At 42.0% G+C, this 12820-nt stretch overlaps 1 protein-coding gene across 1 annotated transcript in view; it reads left to right on the forward strand.

Moving 5' to 3' along the window:
- Positions 1-231: 231 nt before the first annotated feature.
- ror1 (receptor tyrosine kinase-like orphan receptor 1) overlaps positions 232-12820 on the forward strand; it is a 169943-nt gene continuing 157354 nt past the window's right edge. Inside the window, exon 1 of the mRNA XM_055221029.1 lies at positions 232-714. Within this exon, the coding sequence (XP_055077004.1) occupies positions 606-714 (109 nt within the window). The 5' untranslated portion in view covers positions 232-605. The remainder of the gene's footprint in view (positions 715-12820) is intronic.

A 12820-nucleotide genomic window follows, 5' to 3' on the forward strand; every position in this document is an offset into this window, starting at 1 on the left:
AGATTAAAAAAAAATTAAAAATTATAAAATGGAGATTAAAAGAGAAGTGGCAGAATGAAAAACATATATATGAATATATGTAGAAGCTGAAACGTGAGACAGGCCTCTGCTCCTCTGCTCTGACAGTGAGACAGGCCTCTGCTCTATTTCTTTTGAGCTGTAAATGTCAGAGATTTTTAATTCCACTCTAAATTACTTTGTACAAATAAACTCCCCTCGTTTCAGCTTTCCGCCGCTGGATGGCGCACGCGGGCTGGTCAGAGCCATGTGGAGCCGGTGGAGCCCGTGGACTGCACTGCTCCACTGACTCTGAAGTTTGCAGAGAGAAACGCGCTCGGGCAGAGGTAGAGACGGGAGAGTGGAACAGCCGAGGAGACACAAACGTGGAAAAACCTCTGACACTTTTACGCACGGGGACAAACCTCTGACACTTTTACGCACGGGGACTATCCGGGACACCTGACAAAAAACACAGATCCAGAGTGACCTTTCGCGCTGCTCTGAGCGTCTGGAAGCGGTGCGTTCGTGTGGAGAGCTGCTCTGGTCTCGCGTTGAGCTGGTGGATGTTTAGGAGCGAGTGAAGGTGGAAGCGCACAGCCGGAGGAATGGACCCAGCTCGGACAGAGACGAGCCCGTGTGGGTGGAGGAGGCGCCCGGGCGGTGTGCTGTGGCTCGCCCTGCTCCTGCTGTGTGCCCGGGACTTACGCGCGTCTGGTGAGTCTTTCAAACTTTTAAGACAAACTTTCTTGGCATGTTTTTTGCACTTTCTCTCTGCGGATTGAGCGCGTTGCTTTGGCTGTTTGGTTTCCACGCGCCTTCATCCCGTCTCAGATCATCCGCTTTTATTTGTTTTTTGTCTTTTGTTTTGAGCAGCACGAGGAGGATTCACTTTGGAGTGGGTCTTGACTTGACTGGGAGACAATGGGGGGCTCTTATAGTCAGCTGGAGGGCAGTTGTCTCCTGCTTTACATAATGAAGTTTGATTAATAGATAAGCAACGCAGAGTAAAGCGGCTGTTACGCACGACACATGATTTTACGCATATCATTAAAATGCCATTAAGCGGGTAAATAATTAAATATCAGCGTAGGTTTGAATTGTGTGGTGTTTTATTGGCTTAATGTTGGAGCCTGTGGGAGTGACGCAGCCTTTCCTTTGTGATAATCTGCATTTTATCCTTAAAGTGTTGTGTTTTGTTTGTCCTAAGCCGTTTTTACAAAAGCCTACACAGAAGAGATCATGTTACTTCAAAATACTTATTCTGTGAAAGATGCTAAGTAAGTTTGTTGAAAAGTACTTATGTAACAGCTCTGCAAAATCCACATTTGTACTGCTACGACTAGTACTACCATTAGGCCTGCTTTACTATTAGGCCAAGGCCAAGGCAAGTTTATTTGTGCAGCACAATTCGTACATAAGGTAATTGAGAGTGCTTTACAGAATAAAAAAGAGATTAAAATCTCAATACAACAATACATACATCAAAACATAAATAATTACAAATAATCAGCATAAAATGAACATTAAATGAGAAGAGGCAGAATAAAACCCTTTCAGTCGTATGCACAGCTAAACAGAACAATTTGAGTCTGGATTTAAACATCAAAGTTGAGGCCTGTCTCACATCTTCAGGAAGACTGTTCCAGGTTTTAGCTGCATAAAACTGAAACGATGATTCAACATGTTTTGTCCTGGTTTTGTCCTGGTTTTGTCCTGGTTTTGTCCTGGTTTTGTCCTGGTTTTGTCCTGGTTTTGTCCTGGTTTTGTCCTGGTTTTGTCCTGGTTTAATCCTCAGAGTGTGAGATGGTTCATGTGGCACTAACATGTGGGAGATGTTCTTTGGTGCTGGTCGATGGTGAGACCTGTTCACAAGCAGAGCTGCTTTAAAGTTTATTCTCTGAGCCACAGGAGCCAGTGCAGAGACCTGAGCACAGGACACATGTGTGAAGTACTTCCTGGTTCTAGTCAGGACCCGAGCAGCAGCATTCTGAATGTACTGCAACTGTGTTAAGGCTCGTTTGGAGAGGCCAGTGAGCAGGACGTTACAGTACTCTAACCTACTGGAGACAAATGCATGGACAAGTCTCTCCAAGTCTGGATTTGACAGTAAACCTTTGATTTTTTAGATGGTAAAAAAAAGCTGCAGATGTTACTGATTTGATGTGGCTGTTGAAGGCCTACTTTAACACTGGTTGCTCTAACAAATGAGTTTGGAAATGAGGCCTACATTTACTATTACTACACCACTGCTTGTATAGCGTCATGTACTGCTACTTTGAGTACTACTATAACACAGAAGTCATTCTGAGATGTACTTAGGCCGATTTTAAATATTCTCAGGTAAAAAGATAATCTGTTTGCATAGTCTTTGTGTAGAGATGCACCAATCCAGTTTTTCCAGTTCTGATACCGATTTTGATACTGTAGGTTTAAATATGTGACCGATATCAACCAATACCAGAGACTGAAAACAGCATTTATTTACTTTAAAGAAAAATAAAATAAACTAAAACTGATCTGCATGTCTTATGGAGCTGTTTATGTCTGAAGTAATGACAGAGCAACTTTATGTAAATAAAAGTTCAAATATTCTGAGACTTTCTGAGCAACTACGACCTGAAAATAGTCTCATTACATTAATTTATACGTCCGACCAAGATGAACTGATATTTGGAAGCTGATATTTGATACCAGTATGAGATCAATGCTTCCTACCTGTGTAACTTCACCTGTGGCCCCTGTTTCCTTCTATTTAAAATCAGGTGTGTGTCATCCTTTTGCTGATATTAAACAGAGTGAAACAAGCTCAGAAACGCGCTGAGCTGAGGCCCAAACCAAACCACTGCGTTTGTCTTGTGTTCAGCTCATTCTTCAGAGCCGTAATGTCTCCGTCACGTTCACTTTCAGATGTGAAGCTCGTTTTCATGAGGCAAAACTGCTACATTTCAACACTACAGCCTGAGTCTCCCTGTAACATGTGAACGAGTTATATGGCTGTTGGACTCTATATTTTCCATATGTTTTTACAATACTGAAGGGCTGGCGTATCTTAAAAATCCAAACCAGCGCTTCCACCTATAGCAGCGTCTCAGGCTCGGCAATATTTTGTGGCCCAGGACAATATGAAAGTTTAAAGTTAGTGCGCCCTGACAGTTTTTATGAATGTCCTGTTACCTGGTTGTGTCGAAGGTTCCACCAAACACAGATGAAATGAGCTGCAGCCACGATGAGCAGCGTCAGCGGAGGGGCGTGAGCAGAGGGGGGCATGAGCAGAGGGGCGTGAACAGAGGGGCGTGGCCACTGTAGCATCGCTGACGTCATTTTAGTGGCGATCTGTAAAGCCAGAACGCTCATGTCACTCCTGCAGTGCTGTTTGTCGCATCGCAAAAGACTTGACAAAAATGATGTAAATCCAGAAAATCCACAACAAACGACATATTTCCTTGCATTGGAAACAGCCGTGATGTTTCAGAAGATTACATTTTTTTAAAGTTTTTATGTGGAATTACTGATGTAGCTCAGCCTCACCCAGACTCCACCTCCTGCAGCTCCGGGTCATTTGAGTGTGTGACCCCTGACCCGTGAGGTTGGATATAAAAACTACCAGTACGACCTAGAAAATGAGTGTGTTCTGATATGTTTTTATGGCTGTTGGGAGCAGGGCACCACAGAAGAGTCATGAAAACTCCAGTAGAACTAAAGAGATCGTCTCCACAATAACACATTTTAAAGCTCGATATATCGCTACAGAGAAATCTCACGATAAACGACAATATTGAAACAGCTTCATGTCATTGATTAAGGTTTTAATAAAGCAAGAGGAACATTTTTAAATGGACAGTTTCATTAAAGTCATGAGCTGCAAATAAACAGCAGAATGTTCCAAAAATGAACCATAAAAGAGACTCACCTCCACGGCTCAGACCTGAGATTCAGATTACAACAAAAACACCCAAACACCCATTTTTGCAAAGAAAAAGGTAAATACTGAAACCCCAAATCTACAGTTGAGCTTCATACTGAACGATGAGTCGATACAGTGATGATAGGGACAGGTTTAATTCTTATTTCTAATTCTAGACAATGATAATAAAATAAAAGGTACTATCTAAGTCCTGACCCCTGTGAAAAACTGCCCGGTACGGAGCTCCGCCCACACCTCATCCACTGTGATAGAAGCTACAAGACACAGACGCCCTGAGGCAGACTGTGAGACCTGGCAGCCGTTCTATGCCAAAGGCCTCTTCAACCCTCACATATCGGCTCATGCAGTTAATCTTATAATTATGTAAACGAGGACGGGCCAATGTTTCATCCATGGAGACAGTGTAATATCCCCCATCTATACGCAACAGTGGCTCAGTTGGTAGAGCGTTTGTCCTCTGATCTGAAGGATGACAGTTTGAAACCTGCTCTTGACATAAATATCATTGTTTTTTAACTTTGAAAAAAAAAGCATAATAAAAACAGAACAATAATTTTAAATTCATTAGTGGTTTACAGTTTCGTATAATGACATTTTTATTCAAATCTACAGTAAAGCCTCCATTTTGTTTTTCACATGTGATGTGTCCAGTGGATGAAGGACTCCATTTTGTTACTGAAGTAAAAGTACAGATACAGAGGTAAAAAAAACAAAAAAAAAACTCAAGTAAACGTAAATGTATCACATGAAAAAAAATCTACTTAAAAGTATTTAAGTACCTGTTTAAAAATGTACTTTAAGTTAAAAAGTTAAAGTATTTCACATAAGTGTTGTTTGTTTGTTAAAGTTTAAATGTAGAAATATTTATTTAAAATGAGACATTTGGTTCAACAGAAACGATATGAATCAGTTTCTTAATTTTTCTTCTGAATTTTATGTATTTATTTTTACTCCATGCCGAAGTTTGAACTTGAAAACTTGAGTCAGGATGTTTCCACAAACTTAGTAAAAATAAAAACCTCAAATCATATGAAGAGTACTTTTACTTTTCAGTCCTGTTCAAAAGTGGAGTAAAAAGTACAGATACTGCTCTCAAATGAACTCAAGTAAAAGTAAAATGTACACACTGTAAAATGTACTTAAGTAAAGCACAGATATAATTCTACTGAAGTACACTACTTTACTACTTGTACTTCATTACCTTCCTCCTCTGGAGACGTCCCAGAGCTCAGGGTCTTTTGTTTAAACACATCTATCTCCATCAGCTCCAGGTGATGATCACAGACATGTTCATAAAAAGAAATTGACGACGATGTTTATCAAACTCCTAAACAGTGTGAACGCTCCCGAGGCTGCGGTGCTCCCCTCCACCTCTCCCCTCCACCGCTCTCCTCCACTCGTAAAAGGTCTTCTGCAGGGCACCAGGTTTATGTGGATATAGTTTACAGTTGCATTTAGCCTTTTACTAACACTCAGGAAAGCCATAAGTCATGTTGTGTGGAGCGGCTGCACTTCTCAACTGTTGACGCTCAAGGAAGAGTTTGGGGGAAAAAACGGAGCCTGAGAGAGAGACCTGTCTGCTGCTCCGAGCCGGGCCCCGTCTGCTGCTCCGAGCCGGGCCCCGTCTGCTGCTCCGAGCCGGGCCCCGTCTGCTGCTCCGAGCCGGGCCCCGTCTGCTGCTCCGAGCCGGGCCCCGTCTGCTGCTCCGAGCCGGGCCCCGTCTGCTGCATCTGACTTAAAACAATACGATGGCATTTGGTAATAGATATTCTCAGGAGACATTCACAGAGGTGGACTTTAGCTCCGGCTTAAGTCGCATTAGTCCAGCTTTACTCAAGTCAGCTGTTGGACAAAAGTTTGGAAACACTTCCTTCTCCAGTTTTATTTTCTTAATTGGCGATACTCGTTGGATTTGGTAGCGTCACATAGTTATTTCGGTATAAATGGAAAAAAAATGTGCTGCCCTAGTGTGATGTGCAGCTACTCATAGGGGGCGCTGGCTTTGTTGTGATGACGTTTACTGTGACGTCAGCTTCCATTGGGCATCGCAGTTTTTTTTACAGTTTCAGTTTCTTTTACAGTTTCAGTTTCTTTTATGAATATTGTGATTTAAAATGCGTAAATTATAACATAATGATCCACAGGTGTCAGAGATTATAAACATAGAGCAGAGCCGAAAAAGCTGTTGCCTTTTCTTCTTCTTCTGAAAGTTCGTAGACGCAGTATGGAACATCAAAGGCGTCACATGGTTCGCACTCGTGTTGAAAAATTAGGCAGGAACTGTATGTGTGGAGCAGATGTGGGAGGGGAGCCTTTTAAGAGTTGCACAAACGTTATTTTTACAGGAAGAAATTTAGTTTAATCAGAGCAAAGGCATAAATCAATGGAAGTAACTGTTCCATGTCTCATTTATTTTCATATTAACTCCATGTTTTTGCCAACTTTTACTGTACTTCCCTGTGCCTCGGGGCAAATATTATTAAGTGCTTGCTAATTGTGAGTGAATGCCCTGCCAAGAGGCTCCGATCACAGCTCCTCGTTTGGTACTTTTGGTTACCATGGATACAGTTCACACCCTATGAACTGCCCCTAAATGGTTTTGTTGTTTCCGAGAACGTTCCAAAAATATGTCACCAAAGTTTGCTTCGACGCAGGAATTTTGGAAGGAGATTCATCTGTATTCGTTTCTACTATTTATTTTAATTTTGGCGACTCAGAGTTGTGTTTTGATTCGGACGTGTTTGCGTTTGAGGGTTTAGGAAAAATCTGTTTTCACCTACCCCCTACCTCCACCCACTTCTCTGTATTTACTTCAATTAATCTAAAAAATAAAATAAAATCAGTCATGGCCATGCATTTAGGGCACCAAATGTTCATGTAGCAATTTTGGACAATAAAAATGTAATAAAAAATCAGCCAGTGTCAGTCTCGAAGAGGCGGAGCTGATCAGTTCTACCGTTACTGAACTAAAGGTAAAAGGAGCTGTTAACTTGAAAACTGCCACTTCATGACATCACAAAGTGGAACAGAGCATTTTGAGCTTTGGAGATGTAGACAGACTAGTAATAAAGTGTTACTCAGACATGTGTGAATGAAACAAAACACAACTCCAGGTCTGTTTTTGACGAGGGAACAGCGTTAGAACATGGATTAAAGCTCACAGAGTCCATTTGTGTGATATAGGACCTTGGCTCTGTTTTCCTGGTGTCGTTCTCGTGTTGCTCGATGGAGGGGCTGAAGTAGGTTCACTGGATCCCGAGACACTTTCGATGAAACTTGTGCCAAAACTTTAGTGAAGTGTGAAAGCCTTTTTCCTGTAATTTTCTGCGTCCACACTGCAGCCCCAGTCTGAGGCCGAGAGCAGGGAAGTGTATTTGTACAGCACCACTAGAACACGGAGACATTTAAAGTGTTTTACAGAATAAGAGACATTAAAATCACAAATCAAAACATAAAGAATCATGATAAAAGTAACATTAAAAGAGAAGCGACAGAATAAAACACTTTCAGTCATATGCACAGCTAAACAGAACCGTTTGAGCCTGGATTTAAACATTGTCAAAGTAGAGGCCTGTCTCACATCTTCAGGAAGACTGTTCCAGGTTTTATCTGCACAAAACTCAAACAATGATTCAACATGTTTAGTCCTGACTCCGGGACTGAACCAGGACTGAACCAGGACTAAATCAGGAGGCAGATCCCTAAAGTCTTCAGTGCGAGATGGTTCATGTGGCTCTAACATGTGGAGAGATTTGTGGATGAAATGATTCCGCTTGTTCAGTTCTGATATTGATACTTTGACTTTAAGCATCTGCCGATACTTGATATGAACTGATACATGGGCAGGAACAGTTCCTTAAAACACACTTCACTTATTCCACAGAGATCCAACAGTGTTCTTTGTCGCCTTCACATCAGACTCAACAGCTTTAGATGAAGAAAAGTTCAAACATTACGACACATTCTTGTCCAAAATCAGCCTGTACATTGTCTGATTGAACCGATATCAGGGAACCGATACCCATTTCGGCTCATTTTCCTGGATCCGAGAGGGAGAAGGAAAGAAAAAACCTCCAGTGAGCGTTATGCAAACTGTGGGTCAGTGGAGATGTTTGGGCTGCCACAAAATTCCCAATCCCATTACATCAAAACTCACTCAAGGAATTCTGCAGCTTTGGAATCTCATTGTATTTTTCTAACTTAAAGGTTCACTATGTTTAGGCCTGTCCTGATAAAAACTGGATCCACTTCAGTGAAACCTGGATCAGTTTATTTAGGGGCTCAGTATTTATTGTGGGGACTTGTTCTTTGTGAAACTGGCAGATTTTTGTTATTTTTGTAGTAATATGATCAGATTTGAGCTGTGGAGGAATGAATAAGTCACTTTTCTGGCTAATTATAGGGACATTCTGATGTTTATTTCTCATTTAATGATATTTTTCTATTTAAAAATGTTCTGCTGGGAATATTCTGCGTAATAAGGTAGTTTCAATATTATTGTTTATGGCAGAATTCCTCTGTAGCGACAAAAGGTGTTACCGTGACAGGCATGATTTCGTAACCTTTCTGGTCTCCATGGAGATGTTCTCGCTTTGCCTGGAATGCTCCACAGTATGGCTTTATATGGAGATAAGCAGGTGATGAGAGCCGTGTCCGGTGACAGTAAGAATGCAAGTTTCTCAAGGTACTTTTTTCACAGATACAAACACATGCACTCGAACAGATTTCAGTTGGATTTGTTTAATGCCTTACTGTGGAACATTCTGTGAAGCAATTCCATTTTCAAGGAGATAAACAGAAAGGTTACACAGTGTGCCTTTAACTAAAACTTCAATTCAAGGGTCTTGTCGTGGGTTTTGAAATACTGACTCTCTCAAACGATCGTGTCGTGAGCAGGTTTGAGACGTGGATTTAGCCTCGGCGTAAATCTCATTATTTATACAGACTTGGAACTGACACAAAGTATTCACGTTTGTATGAAAACTTTACATTCACTACTTCCTGAGACTTACATTGGCCGAGCTGTAGCTTCCACAGATCCACACACAGGGCCGCGCTTTACACAGGGGCCACAATGACTCTTTTACTTCAGGTACGAGTCCGAACTGTGACCTGACGACAAAATGACATTTTAATGAGTCTAATGGAATCACACACACGAGCTGCAGATCTGTTTCATACAGAGCTGCCACGATGCATTTAAGGACCTCGGGGAATTAGAGAGATTTACATTTCACACAGTCTGCCTCTCTCTGTGTGTTTATCACATTACTCTCACTATAGAAACAGACTCACGGCGTCTCAACCTGTGGAGAGCGTACCGCAGTTCATTTAACAGGAGTCAGGATGAACGCGGCGTCTCAAACTCACGTTGGAGTAAATCTTTTTCAGGCCTGTTTGTATTAGCTCTCGAGAAGTGACCAGAGCGAGTGGACAGGCCACACACAATACGCTCTTTGTAAGACACTGGCACCCCTTTAAGCACGCCCCTTTAAGCACGCCCCTTTAAGCACGCCCCTTTAAGCACGCCCCTTTAAGCACGCCCCTTTAAGCACGACCCTTTAAGCACGCCCCTTTAAGCACGACCCTTTAAGATCGAAGAGTCACATCGCTTTGTCGTCATTTTAATAATTTGTTTAAACCAGAAGGTGCAAGGAAACACTTACCCACAGTGAAGAGAGCCACACTCACACCTGCACGAACCAACGAGCCACACGAGCCACACGAGCCACACTCACACCTGCAGGACAGTCTGTCACAGGCTGAAGCTGAGCAGAGGAGCCGGGAGTTTGAGCAGAGTTCATTCACTTTTTCCTCTTCTCCTCTGTCCTCTCCACACAACACACAGACTCTAAACATAAACCCTGTGTGTCGGGGTGTGTGTCGGGGTGTGTGTCGGGGTGTGTGTGGGGGTGTGTCGGGGTGTGTGTGAGTCAGTGTGTGTGAGGGGGTGTGTGTGAGTGAGTGAGTGTGTGTGAGTGAGTGAGTGAGTGTGTATGTGAGTGAGTGGGGGTGGGTGTGTGTGTGTGTGTATTCAACCCGTATTATGAACTGTTGTATAACTTTTACAACAGCATTTTTTGTATGCAGGGATTCAGGTGTGTGTGTGTGTGTGATTCGGGTGTGTGTGGCAAGGCAAGGCAAGTCAAGTTTATTCGTAAAATTTATACACAAGGTAATTTAAAGTGCTTTACAGAATAAAAAAGAATACAAATCGAAACATAAATAATCATTATAAGTTTACCATAAAGGAGAAAAGTGCAGAATAAAAACCTTTCAGTCACATGCACAGCTAAAAAGAACAGTTTTGAGCCTGGATTTAAAAAGGCTCAAGTCGCTCATGTGTGATTCAGGTGTGTGTGTGTGATTCAGGTGTGTGTGTGTGTGTGTGTTTGTGTTACTTGTAAAATTGAAATGGAAAGATTTTAACGGCACAATAAGACACATAATTTATTTTTCAGTTCTGCATTTGTGTTTTCACTCTGACTCCCAGACCTCGTTAAACCTAGTCCCCACAGTGTTCCTGTCCCACAGTGTTCCTGTCCCACAGTGTTCCTGTCCCACAGTGTTCCTGTCCCACAGTGTTCCTGTCCCACAGTGTTCCTGTCCCACAGCGTTCCTGTCCCACACTGATCCTGCTGCTGTTTTAGGGCTGCAGTCTAAATGAGGTTAAAAGCCTGTTCTGACCTCGTTGGACACAGAAACATATTTTACAGTTGCTCAGTTTCTGTGGAGTGTGAAGCGGCTCTTCCTTCACACTGTAAATACACCCACGCTGTTTGTCCCTGATTCATTTTAATGTTTACGTCCGATACAAAGACCAGGCTGCTTCGGTTTTCCTGCCTTTTTATTGCTCGGGAATCACAATCCGAGCCAATCGCTTTAATCCGGGTCGACTGTGGAGTTGTGGAATTCTGTCTTTTGAAGATTAATCCGTTTAAATGTATTTTAGTTAAAGCTGCCGTTTTTACGAGCCCACGCTCGCCGCCAAATGCATCCAGCAGATCTGCTAAAGTGAAACCAACACAGATGTAAACGTCATGCAGTATTTCAGAGCACATTTCAAAGTACAAATACACATCTGGATCTGAGGCTCCTTTTTCCAGACGAAGCAGAATTAGTGTCCTCAAAGTTCATTAGCCGCAGTCGGCCGGTCGTACACACAGTGAAGAGCGATGTGTTGCTATGGAAACGACAATGATAAATATTGAAACAGCTTTTTGCCTCTGAAAATACAAATAAGGATTATAATATTAAACACTTTTATAATACACAACACCGTTTAAAATATTTGAAACTCAGAAATAACAGAATAAAACCCTTAAATACACTTAGTCTTTATAATGAGTCACTGTTCAAATGCACCACTACTACAAATATCAGTATCAATACTACTACCACTGCCACTACTACTATCACTACTACAACTACCAGTATCACTACTACAATTACTACTACCACTACTACTATTACCACTACTACCACTACCTCCAGTGCCACTATTACCACTGCTACTATGAAAAAGCAGAGAAATATTAGTACTGCTCCCAGTGTATTGTTCCATTTATCCTGTAATAAAAACAGCCATGGCTCAAATAGAAGTAATGCTGAGTGTTACATGTGCAGGTGTTGTGGTGAGACTCGCCACACGGTCTGTGTGAAATACTGACAAAAAAACACAGACTATATAAAGAAGTGAACTAAGTGAGTGTGACGTCCCACAGTGGGCTTAGCAACACTGTCACTCAAACCTTTTCTAACACTAGTGGAAACGACATTGGGGAACGGAGGCACCTGATTTGTCTGTTATTAATGTTCATATCTTGATTTTCAGACACAATAGTGAAATAAAAACCCCAGGATCATATAGAGTGGGTTAATATGAACATTTAAGACCAAAATGACGAGTCTGACAGCAGCAGTTACAAAGAGAGAGGACACAGTTTTCCTGTGTAAAGTGAGTTAGAGTCGATGGAGCCGGAAGCGCTCACGTGCTCACTTCTTATTTGGAACACAGTGGCTAGCAGGTTAGCTCTGTCCTTTTATATACAGTCTATGGTAAAAACGTGTGCTTCTTTCTATAGTTTCCATGCTGAATCCTCTGGGGCCACTGCTCATCAGAATGATCCAGACCCAGTGGGAAATCAGTCGTTCTGCACATTCACCAGAGTCTTGTTTTTCTCATCAGCTGCTCTTGGGACAGTCCAAGCATCGTCCTTAGACTTTTATTTTGTTCAAATGTGTATTTATGTAAACTTGCGTCCCCAGAAAGTCCCTGGTATTTACGAGTGTCTGCAAAACTCACTGGATTTAACACCTTGAACTTTGGCGACGACTCAAAGCTGCGGCTCGGCTCTCATTAAACCCTGACGCTTTTGGCAGACCTGATCCAAATGAATAGCTTTACCATACAAGGATATTATTTCAATTTAAGGCCTGTATGGAACAGAGACATCTCCTGATCGTTAGGGGTGTGCTGACATATCGAAATACCGCGATACTACATGTGGTGATGTATCGATATCGTGGGCTGATTGTAAGGAAAGTTGTTTTTGTGATATGTTTGACATTTTCACTGGTTTGGTGATTCAAATGGTTTTATTTCACATTAGGTTTGTTCAGGTCGTGGTTTAACGAAGAAATACTGTTGTTAAGTTTTTTTTCTCTTAAAATAATCATAATAATAATAATATGCCATAATAACATTATCACATGTGCGGCCGTATCGTGATATTATCGTGTTGTGAGGCGTGTATCAAGTACAGTATCGAATCGTGAGGAACGCTCTGATTTCCAGCCCTATTTTCTATCACCGTTATGTTATTTGAGCTGGTGCCACATTAATGTTGTTCAGGTACTGCACCAGATGCCCTTCCATCGACTCCGCACGTATCG

This window comes from Periophthalmus magnuspinnatus, chromosome 4 (genome assembly GCF_009829125.3).
Source record: "Periophthalmus magnuspinnatus isolate fPerMag1 chromosome 4, fPerMag1.2.pri, whole genome shotgun sequence".
NCBI classification, from domain to species: Eukaryota; Metazoa; Chordata; class Actinopteri; order Gobiiformes; family Gobiidae; genus Periophthalmus; species Periophthalmus magnuspinnatus.